The sequence below is a fragment of the Salvia miltiorrhiza genome, chromosome 2, assembly GCF_028751815.1.
Source record: "Salvia miltiorrhiza cultivar Shanhuang (shh) chromosome 2, IMPLAD_Smil_shh, whole genome shotgun sequence".
NCBI classification, from domain to species: domain Eukaryota; kingdom Viridiplantae; phylum Streptophyta; class Magnoliopsida; order Lamiales; family Lamiaceae; genus Salvia; species Salvia miltiorrhiza.
In genome coordinates this window covers 59,383,865-59,404,557 of record NC_080388.1, presented here as the reverse complement: position 1 = coordinate 59,404,557, position 20,693 = coordinate 59,383,865, and the positions used below count along the sequence as shown (strand labels likewise).

The window sequence follows — 20,693 nt, the reverse complement described above, 5'->3', positions numbered from 1 at the left end:
AAGGGAATGTTGACTGTGTGGAGAACACAGGCGCGCAAAGGGGCGGCGACCCCCTGTAGCTGTCAGTTTTAGTCGAGGGAGAATAGCGAAGGTGACTCACCGCTGCTGTTTCGTCGGAGAGAAGAAAGGGGGTAGTGTGGAGTCACTAACGCCATCAGAGAAAGGGAAGCCGAGAATTGGGGCTAGGGCCCAGGCTGTGCCGTCGTCTGAAATTAGGGCGGTGATGACTGTCGTTGAGACAGAAAGAAAGAGATAAGGGAGATTGAGAGCGGTAAAAAGGGAGAATGTTCAGATTCAGATTTAATCTCCAAAATTAAAAGAAAATGACGACATTTAAGAGTTAATTAAACAAAGTCGTTTTACTCGTCAGACGACATAGCTTACGTGTATTTTTCGATTGCCATGTAAGCATTAATTTAGGGGAATTGTTAATTTATGAAAAAATTAAAAATCGAATCTAAAATTATGAATTTTTACGTGAAATTATAAAATCATGGAAAAAAATAAAAATCGGCCCAAAATTGATAGATTTTGATGGTATTTGCCTAAAATGTTATTCCTTGATATCCATCATTTATCTTGAATCACACGATATCCAATCTTAATGTTCCTTCCATATGAGACTACTTTTTAATTCATTTCATCTATATCCCATTTTCTATCATATCTCATGCTCCCTATTTCGAAATAATATCTATATTTTATCAATTTGGTATCTTCCACAAAAATATACACACGTTTTATTTTAATATTATCTCATTACAAATTCCAACTTAATTATAAATTTATTGTGTATATTCCACCAAAAATCCTATATTTTTTATTCTCATCGTCATTACAATAAAATCGAATTTTGGTGCGCATTCTGTTTCGATATGGGAGAGCATTTAGTTAGCGTTATGTCACATATTGTTAAATTTGGCACGTATGAGTAATATAAGGAAATTGTGAGATTACACGCATGATGTTATCCCGAGTGTTTGTTTTGTCTCGCATAGAGCTAATTGTTTTTGTGCTCTCTTATTCTCGTCAATTATTTACATATTTTCTTAGGTATATAAATAGATATAAATGTTATAAAAATCAAAGATGTCTCTGTTTGATATGGGTTTATAGGTAGGATAAATTAAATTAATACAGATTAGTGTGATGTTTGATATCATGTGCAGTTAATATGGTCAACTCCTACTTAATCCTACTTCTCCATGCTATTTTGTGGGATTAACCCATACTAATAATCCGCCCACCCCCCTCGGATAAATTTAATACTGAGAAGTTGGATAAAAATTCTGCTACCCTTCCTCACGCATATCGATGTAAATGCCCAAGTAATGATGGACACACATGATATTTTTAAAATTATGTGAGGATAGTTTTGGTATTAGATAATATAATCCAACATAATCCTATGGATATCAAACATAATATAGGATTAAGTAGCCATGATATCAAACACCCATGAAATAATATAAATCCACACTAATCCACACTAATTTCTCAAGATAATTTTAATCCTAATCAATCCTAAACTGCAAATCAAACGGCCCCTAACTGGATAAGAATTAACGTGTCACAACTCACAATAAGCCCACATTTGGTTGGATGTTTTTAGAGATTGAAAAGGGAATCAAGTAATTGAATCCATTACTTGTTGTTTGGTTTGGGTAATGAGATAATCATTACCCTTACTTGATGGTAACCCAATCACCCAATTTGTTACCCCTCAAAATAGAGGGGAAACAAAAGAAAGGGAATCCCTTACTAATGTTTCATTTCTATTGTTAAACCAAACACTCAATAAATGTAATGATTATTGTTACCATTTCACTCATTTATTTGATTCAATTCCCTTTTTATTCCTCTATTTGAACCAAACGAAACAATGCAAGAGATGGCCGGTTGCACCCTCATTTAAATCATGATCTATTTGAATCGTTTGGTTTTCAGTAAAGGATTATGTAGGATAATTTGTAACCAGGATATTTAGCGTGGATAATGACAGATTATTAATACTGAGTTGGTGTTTGTTATCATGGCTAAATATAGAATATCCTGGTTTCAGTTAATCCTAGGAGGGAGGTGGTATTATTAATCCTAAGAAATCTGGATTAATAATACTGGGTAGTGGGATTTAACCGGATCATCCGCTTTATTACTAAATAATACCAAACACTAGATTGATATGTACTAAATTAGCTAATACAGTGTATTAGCCAATATCAAACACGCATCATGATCCTAACCGTATAAATATCACTATTTTAAATACGGGTCAATCCGATTACACGGTGCAACTGATTGCATCCAAGTTTTTGTGTTTTTACAATATTATACTCTTTGCGTATTAAAACATTGTATTTGTCTTAAGACTATTAACATAACATTAAAAAATAGGTAAGATATATACTAACTATAAATAAAATTTTCGTTATCTTAATTCTTAATGATATTTAGTCTTTTCCGCTTCAAAAAAAACAAAAATTATGCGTACAAAGAAGGGAGTTTAAACTTTTTTTGGAGAATTACAAAAGGTAAGGGAGTTTAAACTTTAAACCGCTTTCTTCTTTCAAAACCCGAGTAAAAAAAATATTTCAGAAAATTACTCAACATTTTTTTTTCATAAGATATTTTTGTAATTTTTTTATTTCTTTTTTAAAGCTAAAATAAAAGTATAAAATTTAAAAAAAAAACTATAAAATGTGAACAATACAGTAAAATAATTAAATTCTTTTTCATTTTAAAAAAGTCAAAATTATTATTTAATTATTTTTTTTTGATAAATTTACAATATTTAATAAAGAAATTAAAGGCCGCACTACAAGGAACTCAAACTCAAGACCTTTGACCTTAGGCATTAATCCTTTATCGCTTGGCCAACATGCACAATATATTTTTTTTTCAGAAACACTAGTCAACATTATTAAAAGCTACTCCTTATTAATTATACTTTTCCACAACTACCTAAGAACTACAAACCGCACTAAATTGGCGTTTGATACGGAACTGAATGGGATAATTAATGCGAGTGTGAAAAATATTAACTATCGCCAACTTTTTGTTACTTCATAGAAATTATTACTCGGTCCGCTCTCGATTTTTATTTTTATTTTTGATTGGGAGGATGCAGTGGAATTTGAATTTGGGATCTCACAATTCACACACAGAAGATCGCACTGCTTCGTGTCCTCTTAGAGACCGCTCTCAAATTTTTTAAAGAGATATATAATATATAATCATCGTTGAATCCAATATACATGATTCTTCATATTAAATGGAAATAAAAAAAAGTAAAAAGATATTTTATATACGGAGGTAATACTATATATGCATGTGTTTTGGTTATTGGATCAATTCCACTAATATATTCACAAATAAGTCGTCAATAAATTATGCATATGTATATAAGGTGAAATTGCTAATCTTCCATGTTAATATGACTATGACTAAGCCACATTAACAATTTCTTTATCTTTTTATTTAAAAATTTAAAGTCAAGACTGATTCTTTTATTAATTGTTGGAATTTTTATTCATCTTTTATCTATTGGAAAATTTGATTTATTTGGGTTTTATTTATTTAATTTTAAGTTTAGTATTTTCTATATTTTCTTCTCAAAATTTCGTGGGTTACTTGCAGGCTTTAATTAGAGAAATTCTCGCCAATCTCTTGGGAGACGATTTTGCTTACTGCTGTTTGCACAGTGTGGGCATACCGGCTGACTGCCGGATATTTTTGGTGTAAAACGACGCATCAAATTTTGGCAGAGCTTTGGAGCAGAACCTTGCGCAAGTTTTGGAGCAATTCAAGTTTTATTTCTTTCATCTTTTCCTTGCAATTTATTTATTTATTTCTTGTGTTATTTAATTATGTTTTATAACCAAAACTCAATAAAATCCTATATAAATTCATCACTGTAGATAAATTTGGTTCAAAAGACGAGTTAATTTATTTTAGAACTTAATATTTTTCAAAGGTTGTCATTTTATGTATAAAAAATAGCTACAAACTCCAATTTTCAATAATAATAACTTTATGGTGTAATGAAGATTAGATAAAACGAGTTAATTTCCTTTGGCTCGTCTGTATTTCTAGAATCTACCCTCTTCACCAAATTAAATACCCCTGTTACTTCACCATATTACCAGAAAAATATGTAAATATATTTTCAATAAATTATTTTCCAATTTACATATATATGCCGCAATTGATGCCTCTGCATCTCTACCGTCAAAGGGCCAAAGAGAAGTGAGCAACGAGAAATAAAGGGTTTTGATCCCCAAAAAGAAAAGAAAAACACACCCCAAAAAAGAGAGAGAGAGAGAGAGGGGAAGGAGCTAGAAGCCATGGGTGGAGGCAATGGGCAGAAGGCAAAGATGGCTAGAGAGAGAAACATGGAGAAGCTCAAAGGCCAGAAAGGTATCTCAGTTTTCTGTAAATTTTCATGATTGGGATCAGAAGCTCATTTCTTTTTTATTTTTCTTTAATCTCGTTTTTATTCAATTGATCGTGAGGGCGTCTTTGATTTTCTGGGCAGGAAGTCAGCTTGAAACCAACAAGAAGGCTATGACCATCCAGGTTTTGTTTATTTATTTATTTTTAAACTTTATATAAACATAATTCTTACTACATGTCTATTGTTGATTTATCTGAGTTATTGTGATATCTTGATTTTTTTTTCTTGGATTTTGGAGGGGTTTTATGTGCCGAATAATTCTTATGTGATTTTTCTGTGCTTTCTTATTGTTGTCTTCTGTGTATTTATGGTGGACAGAAAAAGCTTTTGCTGAATAGGCTGCTATTGATATTGTATTGCTCCTGATTAGATTAACTGTTTATTTGTTTTGATTCAGTATGAAATGTGTAAAGATGTGACAAACTGATGTATTTTTTTTCAGACTTGCAATTTGTTATGATAAGATGTAGGCCTTTCTAAGTTTTTATTTGGTTCAGAAGATCGACTACGTGTTTATTAAGTGTAGTGTAGATAGACGGTGATGCGAATTGGGTTCTCATAGTGAAAATCCAGATGGTGAAATATCAACTTCTCATATAATGATGAAGCTAAGGACATCTGTGACTTTATCTAGAGAATGGCACATTTCTCAGTTGTGTCAACTCGATCTCATTGAGTAGGGGTGGCTGGGAATTGACGTGCATAACTGCATTGCCCAAGAAATTAGGTGCATGTTTGGATTAACTTAACATAGTTCATTATTATAGGTCATAAGCAGTATGGTATCAATTGTTGAGTTCTCTTTTGCATTATACTGTTTAAGTAGCACCAAACAATCCAATCGTGATGGATGACGATCTTGGATAATGTGGCTCATTTTGTGTCCAATTTGTTCTGATGATCATTTCGTGCTTTTGGTCGTAAATTGCAGTGCAAGGTTTGTATGCAAACTTTCATTTGCACTACTTCGGAGGTGAAATGCAGAGAACATGCAGAAGCAAAACATCCGAAGGCCGATGTCTACACTTGTTTCCCCCACCTGAAGAAGTGACGAGCAGACGGTGAAATGGGTTTCAACTATATCTCGAGTCTGTCAATGTTTTTGAAGCTGTTTCAGTATTGTTGCTGAGATAATATCCTAAACTCTTGATGGTTTTAAGTGTATTGAAACTCTGAAATATGTTCATATTATCTCAGTCTATATAAATATTCTCTGCCCTGTTATAACGCACTTGATGTTTGAATGTTCTCTACTTGTGAAGATTTCTTTTAACAATCTTGCACCTCTTCAATTCACACCGAGTTTAATATTTGTCGACATTTCTGCGGTTTTTGGCATCTTAATTCAAATTTCATCAAGTGTTTGCCCATAAGATGTGGGAAAATCTAGATACATAGATAATCAAACATGCAATCATTTTATAGTCTATACTAAACGCTACTTCAGTCTCATCAAGTTCCACAAAGTCCCAAACTTAAATATAGTGGGTGTTACAATTAAGTAGAGGTGTGTGTTGTACAATCTTTTGGCAATGTAGGAAGAATTTAGGAATGAAGGCGTGAAACACACCACCTGTCCCATTGAAAACCGATAGCCGGCAAATACTTCCCTTCGTTGCCGTACATGATATGACATCGGAGGATGTGATAATTCAACCTACTGCAACTGCATCCGCGTCCTGCTAGTTTCAGCAGCCCGCACTTGGTTGAAGTATGGATGAGCCTGAAACGGAACAAAAAGAGTGTTTTAATGTAGTGCTAATGGCAGAGCCAAAACTTATCTCAGTACAAAATGTGATCCAGCCCTAAACAGAAACTAAGACGCGGATCAACTCATGCATGTCAGTTTGTCTTTTATAATGACAACCTTGTTGATTCGTGCTTCTCTTGAAATGAAACGAGCCATAGATGACAGTGCGTGAGATACAACTATGAGAAAATGGAAATGCGAGAAAAGTGATAGAAATAGAATGCTACCATGGCTTCTTTGGCTGTAAGTCTGTCTTGATGATCATAGCGGAGAAGCTTATCCAGAAAATCAATAGCCTGCTTGTTGCATTGTGAAACAAAAAGAATCAAGAAAAATGTTAGTCGAACAACTTATAAGAGAAATAAAACGAAATCTCATCAAGTTATGGAAGGCTAAGTAACCTCTGGTGAGATGAGATGTTGATTGTCTGAATTAACAAACCTCGACCAGGGTTTCCTACTGTGCCTGAGGAATAATAACAACAATAAATTATCTTAACTCAAGCCATTAAACATGGACTGCGGATTAATTGGTTCCCTTAATCAATTCATGAAACCATTCATAGAAGGAAGATAGCTGCATCCAGCAGAATCAAATAAGTAAATATAACTTTCTCCAATATCTGTTCTTGATTTGACCTTTGGGAAGGGCAATAAAGAAGTATGTTTTTTTAACTACCTTCCAACAAGAGCATCAAGTTGAGGATCCAGCTCAAGATGGTACTGGTTCAAATATGCATTCAGCTCATCTGTACCAAGGACCTGTGAAGTCAAAAGTTAATAAAAGTGTACCTTTACTATCGAGAGAAAATAAATCTTCACATATGAAGTTTCACATATTTACAGCATGAGAGCCCTTGATGGATATATCAGACTGATAATGATACAAAATCCTCTATATTCTAGAATCTCATGATAAAAATATCATAGATACACCAGTATGACATACCCAGAAACCAGATACTCCCTCCGCCCACGAAAAATTTGCCACAATTTCTTTTTCTGTCAGTCCACGAAAAATTTTCCACTTCCATTAATAGTAGTAGGGTCCACACAACTCACTCACATTTAAAGTTACAGACAAGGTTTAGCAAATACGACTAATACGCAAAGAGTTCAGAATCTATTTTATACATGTCTTGTTTCATAAGAAGGCTCAAGGCTGCCTGAGTTATGACAGAGATAGGATTGCAGGACATCCAATACGAACCGGAAAATCAGCATGATTTGACAACCCACTAGAAATACGCAAACCGGCATTGATGCTACATTAAAATGTCCATGTGCAACAGCACAACACCAAAAGTAATAAAACAGCAAGATATATAAAAAATTTAGCATCAATTTCACTACAAAATATTTCTTGTCTAAAATGTAGAAGTTAAGGCTGCATATGTAAAATTCAAGTAGGTATAGTTCACTAATTCAACAATGAAGTGATTTGGCAAAAGGGGAAACTGGGGCATGCAGAAATTCCGGTTTGAAGAAAGAGGATTTAGAAACATGCCAATACGGAACATTTCAAATCCACTGCAGGACTTTATTACCTAGATATCACAAATTCAGTGAAACAAAGATAATATATGCGTACAACATTCTTTGGGCAGTCAAGTATATGAATGAATGAGAAACAAGCAATAACAACAAAAATCTTTGGACAAGTCGATCAGCGTGTGATAAAACAAAGTAGCAAGCTTGAAAACAATTGTCCAGAAAGATAGATAATTCTAGAAAGTAAGTATACCTTGGCAATTTTGACAAGCTGATCTTGATTATCATGTCCATAAAAGAAAGGTTCTTTACGAAAAATCTGCAAGTTGGAAGAATATTATTGTCCAACAACCAAAGCTAATAGCAAATACAGATTATGTTAACAAAACTAATTCTCACCATCCCAGCAAACATACATCCAAGACTCCACATATCTAGAGAGTAGTCATAGTCTTGCAAGTCCACAAGTAGTTCAGGCCCCTTAAAGTATCTGGGGTATAGTTCCAAAGACAAAATGCCACAGGTTAGTAACACAATTCAACATGGGCTTGCGGAGCAACATGAGAAGATTAGATACATCATTTTCTGAATCAGCCACATTCAGGCAGGACTCGGAAGAAAACTCTCTAGTGGGATTGCTAAGGATGTTGGCTTGACCTTTTTCAATATTTCGGCTCCCCCTGGCCCCAACCCAAAGTGAAAAGGACTAGAATTTAGAAATTTAAAATTGAAGACCTTGAAGCCACTCTGACATTGTATTCTTTGCCAGGGTGATAGAATTCAGCAAGCCCCCAATCAATCAGCCGAAGTTTCCGCAACTCATGATCAATCATCACATTATGAGGTTTCACGTCTCTATGCATTATCCCTTGTGAATGGCAATAATCGAGTGCCTGCAATTTTGGATATAGAACAATCTCTTAAACCAGGGCGACAACAACAGGAAATATCAACCCAGATGAAAAAATCAACTTTCATACAACAATTGTCATCCAGAATTATCACCAACCACAAATCAGAGCAACTGTAAGATTAGTACAAATCAACATTGTAGGTGCCGAAGATTTCCAAACACCACAAAGTCCCATACAAAAGCTTAAACGTTACAATAAATACAAGAACTAGAATTCAAGTTCAATAAAATAACATTTATCATCTAATAGACATAAAATGAATTCAGTGCAAGAAACTGGCACTTTTGGCATTGTCAGTCATATCCTGGAAGTAGATTATGCAACTCTTGCTCAAAAGTGATAATTAAATGCCAAAACCTCCTAAATAAGCAAATATTAAAAAGTTATAAGAAGAGATAAGATACTACAAAATTGCAGTTCATAAATAGCCCTGCCATTCTACAAGGCAATCGGTTATACCTGTATGGAATACTATATGCCAATGCTGTAACTAAGTAGATTTGTATAGCAGTTCAAGTTCCCAAACCCTGGAATTTCATCATTCCATGCAAAGTCGTGAATCAATTTTCCACGAGCATAAAACAAAATGCAAATAAAAGCAAAGAGACGTGTCATACAGGTATGAGGGAAAAGAAAAACAAAAAAAAACTTAGTTACTACATATTCATCTATGATCACGAACCAGAGTGCTTTTGCATAATCACAGAATGCTTAAAAAGTCCAAATATGAAATACCCTGACAGTGCCAACCTAATTGTAAATAGAATATCAAATAACCTATAAAATGAGAGAGATAAAATCCTCTCAAGGGGAAACAATAATGCATAATTGCATATTGCCCATAATCACACAGCAGTGAGGCAATACTTCAATATCTCAAAGAAGTTCCTATCCAGGAATAATTCACTAATTTCCAGCAACCCAGATATAAGCTGAATAAAATGATCAATGACAAAAAAAGGTATAAAAAACCAAAACCTAACAAAGATCAAATAGGTAGAAAATAACAAAAGTCTATGAAAAGGTTTAGTAATAAGACAGAAAGGAGACCTTCAGAAGCTCGTAAATGTAGTAGCGTATATCATAATCAGTTAATGTTGGGTACAAGACTTTAAAGTCGGTGCTGTTCACGTATTCAAACACCAAGCTAGGCGTCTTTGAATGCTGATCTCTAACTATATCTAGCAGCTTCACAATATTTGGACCTCCACAAAGATTTTGAAGTATCTTAATCTCCCTCTTTATCTGCATCATTCGAAAAAGAATCACCAAGCAGCATTCGCTACAATTATAAACAAAAAAGGTTGTGCTGTTGCAGACCCTTGATATTTCTAATTAATCAGAAATATGGGGAAAGAATTATATAATGATTGAATTTTAAAGTTAATACAGTAAGCTCTAACTTAAAAGAAGCCAGCAGGTAGAGAAGTGTATCATCAAATGTAGAGAATTTTGTCCACAAAGAAGTCGAATAATGATATTTGAACTTCTTTTGGCACCAAAATTAAACTAAATGAAGTTCAAAAAATAATCCTAGCTAAAATTGTCGTATATAGCATCAGACAAAAAAGGAACTATCCATCCAGGGGGACCAAAAATAATGTCTGATTACAAATTTCAAAGCAGAAAATGTCCCTGTACTTCTCAAGAAACATATAAAGGGCATTTAGAAAATAAATTAAAAGGAGATAGCATGATGCAGATATGTAATGACGTGGACGCCCATATGTCACAACTGTAAGATTTACTCACATAGGATCACATACAAGCTTCTATATAAATGAAATTATGTTACTCTAGAGAAGCTTATTACACATAGTAAAACAGACGCCTGACAAAAAAGATGTACCATTAACATTCTTTCCTTTACTGGCACCCAACAAAGAATACAAAATTACCTTCTTCTTCTTGACTGGTTTGAGAATTTTGATGATGCACTTTTCATTATTTGCGACATTTATACCTTCGAAGACCTCACTGTATTTTCCCCTTCCTACTTTTCGAACAACTTCATAATCATCTTGATCTCTAAATAGACAAGAAAACACAATCATGTGACTGAAACAACAAAAAACATCTAAAAACAACACGTAAATAAAAAAAGATATTATCATTCAGCACGACAGAAACAAAACAATCAAGTAGTGCTAAACGTATTACCTTTCTAGTATCTGGCCTACAACAAGCTAAAACAACTAGTTTACGGAAGCTCAAACTTGAAAGAGACCAAAACGATTAACTCCAGTTGCTAGTTGCTACTATATATGTCCAACCCAAAACTCATACCTCCTCCAACTTTTACTTGTCCCACAACATTCATATCAACTTCACTAAGCTAACCCCCATTAGACACCAAAATATGAGGTCTCCAGCAGCAATTAGTAACTACTGTCCCCTAACAAGCTTATTCATATGCTCAACCAATCTAAGGCAACTATGATTGCAAAAACGAGAAACATAATTATGTACCTACAACATCATAAATCTCAATCAAACCATTCCCCATCACCTCCCACTAAAATTAACTCAACATGCAACTTCAATCATGAAATAATCTATCAACGATGGATAATTACTCGGAAAATAAAAGAAAACTTGAAAAAAAAAAAAATTGGGCGAAAATTTTGAAGAACGGGAATGAAATACCCCCATTGAACGGTGAGAGACTCGTAATCCCAGTACTCCCGAGGCCGATGAACGTTGACGTCAGTGTACACTCGAGCTTGCGACATCACAAGCTTGGATTTTTGGGTGGAGATTTCGTTTTCGCTCCTGGTTTTTTGTACACTATGATTTATTTTATTTTTTTATTCTGGGTGAATGTACGAACTGCAGTGGCGACTACCGCATGGTCAGAATTGGAAAGCGGGCTTTCAGCTTCGGGCTGGCGAAGGAGTAATTTGTTTGGGCCTTGGGCCGTCTCCGCGTTGTCATACCCACTCACTATCTATATTATCTATATCTATATCTATATTATATATAAAGCAGCAGTTCTAACGGCTAGAAATTCCCGGCAATTTTTTTGACAGTTTCCTTCCCAAAATTTTAGGATTATTTGAACGAACATGGGTAGATTTTTCATGAATCAGTATTTTTCTTCCAAGATTTCAGCAACAATTCAATTTTTTTATCAAAATTTCAAGCAGATTTCAAGAAACAAGGATAATTTTTATCATAAAAAGGGAAATGATTGACGATAATTTCTTAAGAAATTGAACAAATTTGTTTTACACAAGAAATTTCTTAATTCAAGATCTTGAATGTGCTTTTTTCTTTTTCTTCTTAATTAAAGAAAAGATCAAAATTTTGAATAGTAAATAACTTCAATCTGCTTAAGCAATTGAACGAATTTGCCTTACATAAAAAACTTTTCTGTAATCATCTTCTTTTTCTCTTACTGAGAGAAAAGAACTTGAATAACTCCGGTGAAAGAAAAAGAGAAGAAGCAGAACTGGTGCTACATCTCCGATGCTATTGCATTTCAACGCATTCACTTCAACGATTTGGGGCTATCGACACATTCAACTTTACATAATTCTGAAAAATGCAGTTTCACCACTATTGTTTATGAGAATTAAGAACAAAATGATGAAATTATTTTGCAAAAGAAGAAAGAAAAAGAAAGAAGAAGAATATTACGCTGCAAAAAAAAGATGAAGAAAAAGAAAATGACGATGTTGTAGAAAGAAGAAAGAAGAAAGCGCAGGGAGAAGAAGAGGACTCAGGACGCAGCGGCGCTGCATCGAAAATGATGGAATGGATGGAGTAGGGTTACCTTATTTTTTTTTCATTTTATTTGCATTTGTATTTTTTTAATTAATTTTGGAGTATTTGAAGATAGGCTCTTAATACTTCATTAGTTGATTCTTTGAGCCCAATAGTTAAATCGAATCTTTAAATTCCCAAAATTAATTTTGTTTAATTTAATTAAAGATCTAAAACTATTAATTAAATTAAGTGTGGGATATTGATTAAAATTATAAAAATTTAAATATGGTTTATAATTATTATTTTTATATGTATTTGTGTATGAAAATATTTATTTATTTTTTATATAATGCCTAAAATTCTGTAATTATAATGTGTGGTATTAATTATAATTAGTAATAATTTAGATATTCATATAATTTAAATATAACTTTTATATTTTAAATCTAATATTTACATAATGCGTATCTTCTTTTTTTTAGAATTTACATAATGCATATAAAGTTAAAGTTCTTATCACAATCTTTAATTTGATATGCATATCAAATATTTTATAATTATACAAATTTCACAAGTTTAGAAAAAGAAATAAACATAAAAATAAGAAGATAAAGAATAAAAAAGGAAAAAATATAGTTACAAATAAACCTTCAATTTTATTATAATCACAAAATTGCCACTCAATTTTTAATTGATGTGAAATTGAAAGTTGGATTTTTAATTTATTATTATAGATTTATTAATGGGTATCATATTCCCAAACCAATTATTTTATTTTAAGATTATTAACTAAACTTTTATTTTATATTGATGGGTTAGTATTATTTGTTCAAAAATGATATTGAAATTATTTACTTTACAATCTATAAATTTAATTATTACTATACGATGCTCATTAAATTTAATATTATATTCATTCACTTGATAATAGTTTATTATACACTACTCCAAATTAAACAATATCTATATTAACGGAAATTATATTTTTGTTACTAAATAATCTAACTCATACATAAAGATATTTTGATATTTTCATTTAATTGATTTTTTTTTAAAAAAAATTGTATGTATATTGTGGGCCGTGCATCGCATGGGGAGGATGTACTAGTTCTTTCTAAAACTAAAAAATCTTCGTTTTATGTCTTTTTGTTAAAAAAAAAAAAAAAAAAAAAAAAAAAAAAAAAAAAACTACGAATTGTCTCGTCAATTTTATGGGATCTGTCGAGTTTATATGCATAAACCAATTTTCCTACCTAAATGTTTTTGCTAGATATGATAAGTTGGCGACCTATTTATTATCTGTGAAACAACCTAACCATGGAGTATTATATACTCACACTATGACTACAAAATTGGGTCGGCCCACATAGGCCGTTTAGGGCTAAACCAAAAAAGTTAGAAATTTTCAAATCAAATAAGTCCGATAAAGTTGTAAATTAACTTTATAATACTCCCCCTCTCACTCCAATAGGCTCATTTTTCTTTTTGGGATGTCCTCATTTTTCATTTTGAATAAAAAATATGTACTTAATTGGTGTGGACCACACTACTTTACTATCACTTTCCTACTAAAAAGTAAGTTTTCTTAATCTCGTGGCCAAAAGAAGTTAGCCTATTGGAGTGGGACGAATGGAGTATGTTTGTATTTAGATAGATGACTGTGATTATATTTTTAGGGAGCGTTTAGTTTAATTTGTATGATTGATAATATGTACATGATTGATAATTTTTATCCTTGAGAATAGAATTCTACCAATCCCACCCATTCAATGAGATAAGAATCAAGCAAAACTAACTTAAAAGATAGAAATAATCATATGCTATTATTCGCTCTCTCTCTCTCTCTCTATATATATATATATATATATATATATATATATATATATAATGTCCTATTACTGATTTGTTTATATAAAATAAATACAAATACATTGTTAAAAAAATTAAAATATTAAAATAAAGAAAATAAGGAAAATTAAATATTTTTAAAATGAGGTTACTTTATAGTTTCAATGAAAATATTATTACTTCAAAATTAATATTATTTAATATGTTAAAATTTTAAATTATCATATATTATTCATTTTAAATTTATTTTTTTTATATATTATAAAAGTCATTTGATGATCATTCATTTAAGACATGTTACATAATTTATTCAAAATATAATTAAATGAAAATGGAAAAAAATGTGCTCTGTCTACAAAATGAAAAAAAAAATTAGAGACAATTAATTAAGAGGTTAATGGACAATTAATTCAATTTTTAAATATGATATTGATTACTTATTAATTTACAAAAGTGCTTTTGAAATTGATAATTCATTTTTTAATATATTATAGATAACTCTCCATTTGTAATGATAAACATGTCAAGTTGTGTGTGCGTTTGTTGACTGACCTAATGGTAGGAGATTAATGCTCAAGATTTAAGGTTTTGGATTTGAGTCATTCGTCGCACGATCTTTAAAATTTTTTTATTTACTTTATGTAATTTATAAAATAAAATAAACATGTCAAATTGTCAACTACATAATCAATGAACAAATCTTCTCCAATCCGTTTGTACACCTTTTTTTTTTTGGTTTGGTTTGCAAAACGCTGCATGATTCCTACTTTAATAGGAGTAATCATTTTAGTAGTATTTTTATATTTATTGATAATTCATAAATAAATATTTCCTCCGTCCACGAAATGAGTACACATATTTCATTTTTCGTCCGTCCACGAAATGAGTACCTATTTCCGTTTTTAATAAGTGTACCCCACACATCTCTTTAATTAATACACTAAAAAAGTGGGACCCTTAAACTATTCACAATACATACACTCCATACTTTTTTAAAATTCATGTCGTCCACAAATGAGTACTCATTTGGTGGGACCGAGAGAGTATATGAAATTGAAAGCAGGATGGGGTGATGGCATGGCCATGGGCGGCCTTAAATTAACCAAGGTCCACACCCGATGTCGACCCGACCTACCAACCTCAGGCCTCCACGTGGACACTAGATACGGAATATCTTCTACCTCCATCCCAAACGACATCGTCTGGAGAAGCGTGCACCCACTCACACCCCGACACGCGTCCTCCTCCCCATTGCACTTATAAACCAACCAAATCAACGGGAAAGCAATTCAGGCGGCAATCATATATTCACTCCTTCCATCTCTCCTCTCCCTCATTCCCAGAGAGAGAGCAAACCAAACCGGCCAGTTTCCTACACAAACACAGGTTGGTTTGTGCGTGAAATTGTTTGAATTACGGTATTGTTTCGGTTAGTTTATTTTTTATTTTTTTTACTTTTTCAGGAAATTTTGTGGAGTGGACTGTGTATACTTTGATCATACGCAGAGATGGTCGGGATGGAGGTGAAATGGTGGGAGAAAATGGTGTTTCCGATGCGGAAAGTTTGGGTTAGCGTCTCCAGAAGGTTTGGGTTTCGCAAAACAGGTTAGGATTCTCTCCAATTTTCATGAAATTATGTTGCTTTCTTGGGTTTAATCTTATCTGGGTTTGGAATCTCGCAAGTTGTTGCTTTTGTTATTTCAACTGTAGTAGTGCCTTCAATTTATTTTTTTCAAGTATAAGGAGATGCTGTCTAAATTCATATTTAAAAGGTACCTTTTTGAAATCTATCTAGTTGCTACTTGTCAAAATTGTAGTATTTGTCAAATATGTTGAGTTGTAGGAAATAAAAAGAAAGAAAAGAAATTAAAAGAAGCCAATTTTATTAAAAAAATGACAGTGAGCTGGCTTTTCAGTAAAATCAAAGATGTTAAATGGAAGAATGCATCATTACATTACACAAACTTACTGAGCTCAAATCTTCCTAGCTAAGGCATCAAACCAACCATGCATTGATCTAAGTGAAAATGTTTCAGGGCTCATCAAACTCCACAAAGACGTGAGGACATGTGAGTACGAGGATGTCCATATATTATGGGACTTGCTGAAGAGGAACGAGGCCAGAAGCAGAAAGGGCCACTCGTGGAGGTTCCAATGGGCTCTTTGCTTTGCCGCTGATCTTAATGAATCTTACTTTTGAACAACATATATATGCAGTGTGTGTGAGCTCTGAAGATCATACCATTTTGCTGTCTCTTACTGTAATTAATCAGTATCCTCTTTCTCTTGAAACTGTGAAGATGTAAATGTCCTATGATGTTTCTCTCCACACTCAACGTAGGTCTCTCTTTTTGGGTTTTTTTTAATGTAGAAGGGATGCTGGAGATTAGCTAAATGTATGATATTGTGGAGGCTCTCCAACTGTATGTTTGTTGGAATCAAAGAACCCCTCCCATTCTTGGGATGTTGTAATAACCTTTTCTGTTGTTTCTTATTTCTGTTTAGTTTTCTTGCATCATAAATCTTTTTTATTTGTTCATATGCTGGTCATATATCCTAGCTTAAAAGGCTGAATAATTCAATCTTAACATTCAAATGGCTTAATGTAATTTTACTATATCTTCATATTTGAGTAGGCAAATTAATTGTGAAATTATAGGAAGATGCAAGACCAAAGAGTATGCGTTATGATCATATGCAAGTGGAGTATGGTTATAAAAACTTGTTTCTTTATATTTTTCTTCTTCAATTTTTTAATAATTAATTTGCCTCAATTCTAGTATGGGCTAAATGACAAGTCCACATGCAAGGCCAAGAGACAGTTAAAATTAAAACATATGAACTACTGTTATCATTAACAATATTATTATGAAAATAAAAAAGAATTATAGTACAAATAAAGAGACATTTTGTCTTTTCTCAAAAGACCAATCTTGACAGAAGGCGCGCATTCCACCGCTCTCGCAAGCATTCACTCACACATTTATACCTCTCTGCAACTTCTGCAGAAAAATTAAAAAAATTAAATCCTACGGCCAGGCCAAATGCAACGGCTGTGACAACGAAAACCCACATGATCATTTATCATGATTCATCACCGCAAGACGACATTCTGATTTTATTTCGCTTCCAATTTTTGTTGTTGTGTTATTTAATTTTAGGGTATGGGCAGAGATCGCTGTTTCTCCTTATCTCTCCGGATTTCCTGCTCAACTGAATCGAAGAAGAAATCGAGAGGAATTTCTAAATGGGTTGAGTTTGTTATATAAGTTGCGTTGCTTCTTTGTTTCTTTCTCTGCGCTCGCGGCCGCTGATTTTCTCCTCTTTTTTGGCATTTTCAAGTCAAGGAAAACTAACTTTTCTGTTTTTTACTTTCCTTGAGATAATGAGGGGTTTTGGATTCTTGTGTTTGTTCATGTTGATTGGGACAGCTGCTTTCGTTTACCACGGCTATTCTAGTAAAGGAAGATTCAGCTCAAATCCAGGTAAATTTCATGGTGATTTTTCGCCTTTTTTTTGGGCTGTGATATACTGATAAAACTATATAGATCAACCAAAATATATAGATATTAAACACATAAAAAAATAGTTGATCTGTTAGATGAGGAAATCAACGTATTTAAAATTCTAATTTGGAATATTAGTGACGCTGTTTTATTGTTTGTATTGATTATCTCTGCATGCAACTTTTAGATAAAACTATGCACTTTATTGATCAAGTAAATGCCAAAAAAAAAATGATTGGATGCATCGTTTAGTTTAATCCTATTATAATGAATTAATTATTTAAATCCGGTATCTAATTAACCATCAAATTAGAAAAATAATTTTCATAGTCAATTTTACTTGTTAAATATATTTCACATATGAGTTCGAGACATAATTAATTATGCTTGCAGATAAATTATTAAATAGAATTTGAAAGCTGGATTTTAAAATTTAGAAATCTGTCTAATAGAATTTTTATCTCTGCGGAATTTCTGGTCAACTGAATGGTATGAAGCAATTAACTGGAATTTCTAAATGAGTTGAGTTTGCTATATAATTTGTTTCTTAATTTATCTGAAATTTATTATTATTATGAAAAACTTACAGTAGAAGTGACTTCTTGGGGTTTACAAAAAAATCTTTTATTTTTTCTGTTGGTTTTTTCTTAAATTAATGAGGAGGGGTTTTGAATACTTGTGTTTGTTCATGTTGAATGGGACAGCTGGTTTCATGTACCATGGTTATTCTAGTGCAGGAAGCTTAATCTCAAATCCAGGTGAATTTCTTGCTTATTTTTCACAATTATTTTCATTCTTTGCTATGATCATGCCACTCATAAGCAATTTAGGAACAAGCAATATAAATAGACATTAAACTATATTTCCTCCATCAAGGTACGTACCACTTAAAAATAATAAAATCCCTTTTCTAGCTGCTTAGAAAGATGTTAGCAATCTCGTTTCATAGTAAGAACATAACTGTAAGAATGAAGATTTCAGAGATGTAGTCAGCACTCAACATCATAACCTGCATAGCTTTATGACTTAAAGAAACAAGTTTTTGATGCAGACCAACCCATGAAGAAGTATATATAGTTGCTTTTAGTTACTTTGAATTTCATGAAATTTTAGCTGAAATCCTTGTTCTTATCCTTTCTAGTTCTTTAGTAGAATGCTATTGATCAATATCGTTTCAATGAAGAATCTTGGTGTATTGTAGTGGGAACTACGCGCCCTTGTTTAGTTCACTCATGCTTGAGAATTTTCTTCCTTAGAGACATATATATATAGCAATTAGAGCTATATATGATTTTCGACATCCTCAATGCACATCAAGCTAATCATGTTTTGATGATCAAGTTTTCACCTTACTATTGTTTTGTATTTGCCCTATCCATATAACTTTCCTCGATGTGTGATTGATCCTGATTCAAGGTATGGTTTCAACAGCGAGCAATGCTATGACATTGGTACTGAAAAGCAGGAGGCTTAAGGTAAGTGCTTACTGCAATTAGATACATACATATATCCAAAAATATGTAGCTACCAAGACGAAGGCGACAACCTCATTTCTCCATCCTTTATGTACTTACTCAATCTGCAGGAGAATAGGTATCCTCCTACACCACACAGAGACGAAGCTCATATTAATTTGGAAGATTACCGGCCCATCGATCCAGTTCCAAATTCGAAGGCTTCAATAAGACCTGGACCCATCCAGCACGGTACTCCTCTAATGCCTTATATCCCCAATCCTTCACCTACTCCAGGTAAACCACAGCACGGTGGCTAACACTTGGGCTCACTCTCATCACTAATAATACCACTTCCATCGTTCTCGCTGAGAATGATGTAACGACTATGTCGTTTCAAGAAGATATTCAGCTATCTTGTCCAATATTAAATATGTTTGTACCTAATGATGATGCAGTTTAGTTCAGTGTGTAGTGCTTGTAACATTGTGATTCCTTCTGCATATTTTCCTAATGAGAAGACAATAGAGAACTTTAATATCTTTGTCATGTAGTTGATATGTGTATTCTTACAACCTTAATCTTGCAAGTTAGTTTATTAATGCTTTCTTACACAATGATTTATTCGAATCTCAACTCCCATAACTATAATGTCTTTCGTTTAAGCTCTTTAACTGCTTATTAGTTAAGAGTGGCACAGAACTTGGAGCTTTGTGCCAGTCTTATACTAGTCTGAAATAAGTACTATTTGTGTTTGCATTGATCCCTTCAACAGCCATATGACACATAAATATTGGTAGAATTAATTCTACCAATATTCCTATATGTGTCCCTACAATTCATTCTATTCTTTTTCCCTACATATTGAAAGCGAAAATTAGAATATTAATCTCTTCTAGAAAAAGAAAAAGGGGACCATATATTTTCATTGAAGCTCCCTGCATATATATATTTATCATCACTTTGTTGCTGCCACCATGCCTTAAGGTTGAAGGACCTCTCCAGTCTCCCCTACATATGGATCACATTATTGCTATTTGCTACTTTATAGGAGTATATGGTAATAATTCATGAAGTGATTCTCAAGTAATTCAGTTCTCTAACTCCAACTTTCATCATTGTTAATTTACATATAAACCATTGTGAATCGGCAACGATTTTTTTAGAAAACCCTTTAGACGATATTTTGATAAAGAAGTGCAAAATCAAATTGATAAGATGTATAACCAGTAGGTTAGGTGTTGGAGTTTGTATCTTTTTCTGAGTAATGTATGTGAATTGTGATAGAGCTAACTATAACATGCAACTGACCAACACATCCACTTTTTTCACAAATTATTCCGGCGCTGAAATCAAGGCACGCTGAAGATATATGAAGAAAAATTACTAGGGATATATATATATATATATATATATATATATATATATATAGATACATGTAGCTCTGTCGTCAATTAATTTTGTGTATGAAGAAATGACCTTTATACCCTCAAGGTAGAGTGCAGAAAGTGTGGGGCTTGACCAGCTAGACCACCAAACAAAGCAATGGTAGAATAGTGATAGGGCACAC

General features: G+C 32.8%; 3 protein-coding genes and 1 long non-coding RNA gene across 6 annotated transcripts; 3 read left to right on the top strand and 1 right to left on the bottom strand.

Moving 5' to 3' along the window:
• Positions 1-4,058: 4,058 nt before the first annotated feature.
• LOC131010714 (uncharacterized protein At2g23090-like) lies at positions 4,059-5,684 on the top strand. Its single transcript, XM_057938382.1, has 3 exons — positions 4,059-4,416; positions 4,535-4,575; positions 5,385-5,684. Exons 1-3 carry the CDS (start codon positions 4,344-4,346, stop codon positions 5,502-5,504), a joined length of 234 nt encoding a protein of 77 aa, XP_057794365.1. The 5' UTR covers positions 4,059-4,343; the 3' UTR covers positions 5,505-5,684.
• A 98-nt stretch (positions 5,685-5,782) lies between these two features.
• Positions 5,783-11,448, bottom strand: LOC131010694 (casein kinase II subunit alpha-2-like). The gene is made up of 10 exons (XM_057938358.1): positions 11,254-11,448; positions 10,506-10,635; positions 9,658-9,852; positions 8,429-8,586; positions 8,093-8,183; positions 7,947-8,012; positions 6,882-6,964; positions 6,605-6,668; positions 6,431-6,499; positions 5,783-6,176 (listed from the first exon to the last, which is right to left on the bottom strand). Exons 1-10 carry the CDS (start codon positions 11,337-11,339, stop codon positions 6,111-6,113), a joined length of 1,008 nt encoding a protein of 335 aa, XP_057794341.1. The 5' UTR covers positions 11,340-11,448; the 3' UTR covers positions 5,783-6,110.
• Positions 11,449-15,379: 3,931 nt separating this feature from the next.
• Positions 15,380-16,638, top strand: LOC131010717 (uncharacterized). Its single transcript, XR_009096638.1, has 2 exons — positions 15,380-15,549; positions 15,627-16,638. It is a non-coding gene; the product is annotated as an uncharacterized LOC131010717 (long non-coding RNA).
• A 432-nt stretch (positions 16,639-17,070) lies between these two features.
• LOC131010713 (uncharacterized) lies at positions 17,071-19,747 on the top strand. 3 transcript variants are annotated; one of them, XM_057938379.1, is made up of 4 exons: positions 17,071-17,648; positions 18,374-18,427; positions 19,086-19,144; positions 19,255-19,747. In XM_057938379.1, the coding sequence occupies exons 1-4, from the start codon at positions 17,549-17,551 to the stop codon at positions 19,441-19,443; spliced, it is 402 nt and encodes a 133-aa protein (XP_057794362.1). In that variant the 5' UTR covers positions 17,071-17,548; the 3' UTR covers positions 19,444-19,747. The 3 variants fall into 3 exon arrangements, with proteins under 3 accessions (XP_057794362.1, XP_057794364.1, XP_057794363.1); XM_057938380.1 differs by having other exon boundaries at positions 17,085-17,648; positions 19,101-19,144; XM_057938381.1 differs by lacking the exon at positions 18,374-18,427 and having other exon boundaries at positions 17,084-17,648.
• The last annotated feature ends 946 nt before the right edge of the window (positions 19,748-20,693 follow it).

Coding starts and splice junctions, on each gene's coding strand:
- LOC131010714 (XM_057938382.1), top strand. CDS start 4,344: ATGGGTGGAGGCAATGGGCAGAAGGCAAAGATGGCTAGAGAGAGAAAC. Junction 4,417..4,534: donor GAAGCTCAAAGGCCAGAAAG/GTATCTCAGTTT, acceptor TTTTCTGGGCAG/GAAGTCAGCTTGAAACCAAC. Junction 4,576..5,384: donor AGAAGGCTATGACCATCCAG/GTTTTGTTTATT, acceptor CGTAAATTGCAG/TGCAAGGTTTGTATGCAAAC.
- LOC131010694 (XM_057938358.1), bottom strand. CDS start 11,339: ATGTCGCAAGCTCGAGTGTACACTGACGTCAACGTTCATCGGCCTCGG. Junction 8,587..9,657: donor ACATTTACGAGCTTCTGAAG/GTCTCCTTTCTG, acceptor CCAAAATTGCAG/GCACTCGATTATTGCCATTC. Junction 8,013..8,092: donor GATGTATGTTTGCTGGGATG/GTGAGAATTAGT, acceptor TCCAACTTGCAG/ATTTTTCGTAAAGAACCTTT.
- LOC131010713 (XM_057938379.1), top strand. CDS start 17,549: ATGAGGGGTTTTGGATTCTTGTGTTTGTTCATGTTGATTGGGACAGCT. Junction 17,649..18,373: donor AAGATTCAGCTCAAATCCAG/GTAAATTTCATG, acceptor TGAATGGGACAG/CTGGTTTCATGTACCATGGT. Junction 18,428..19,085: donor AAGCTTAATCTCAAATCCAG/GTGAATTTCTTG, acceptor TCCTGATTCAAG/GTATGGTTTCAACAGCGAGC.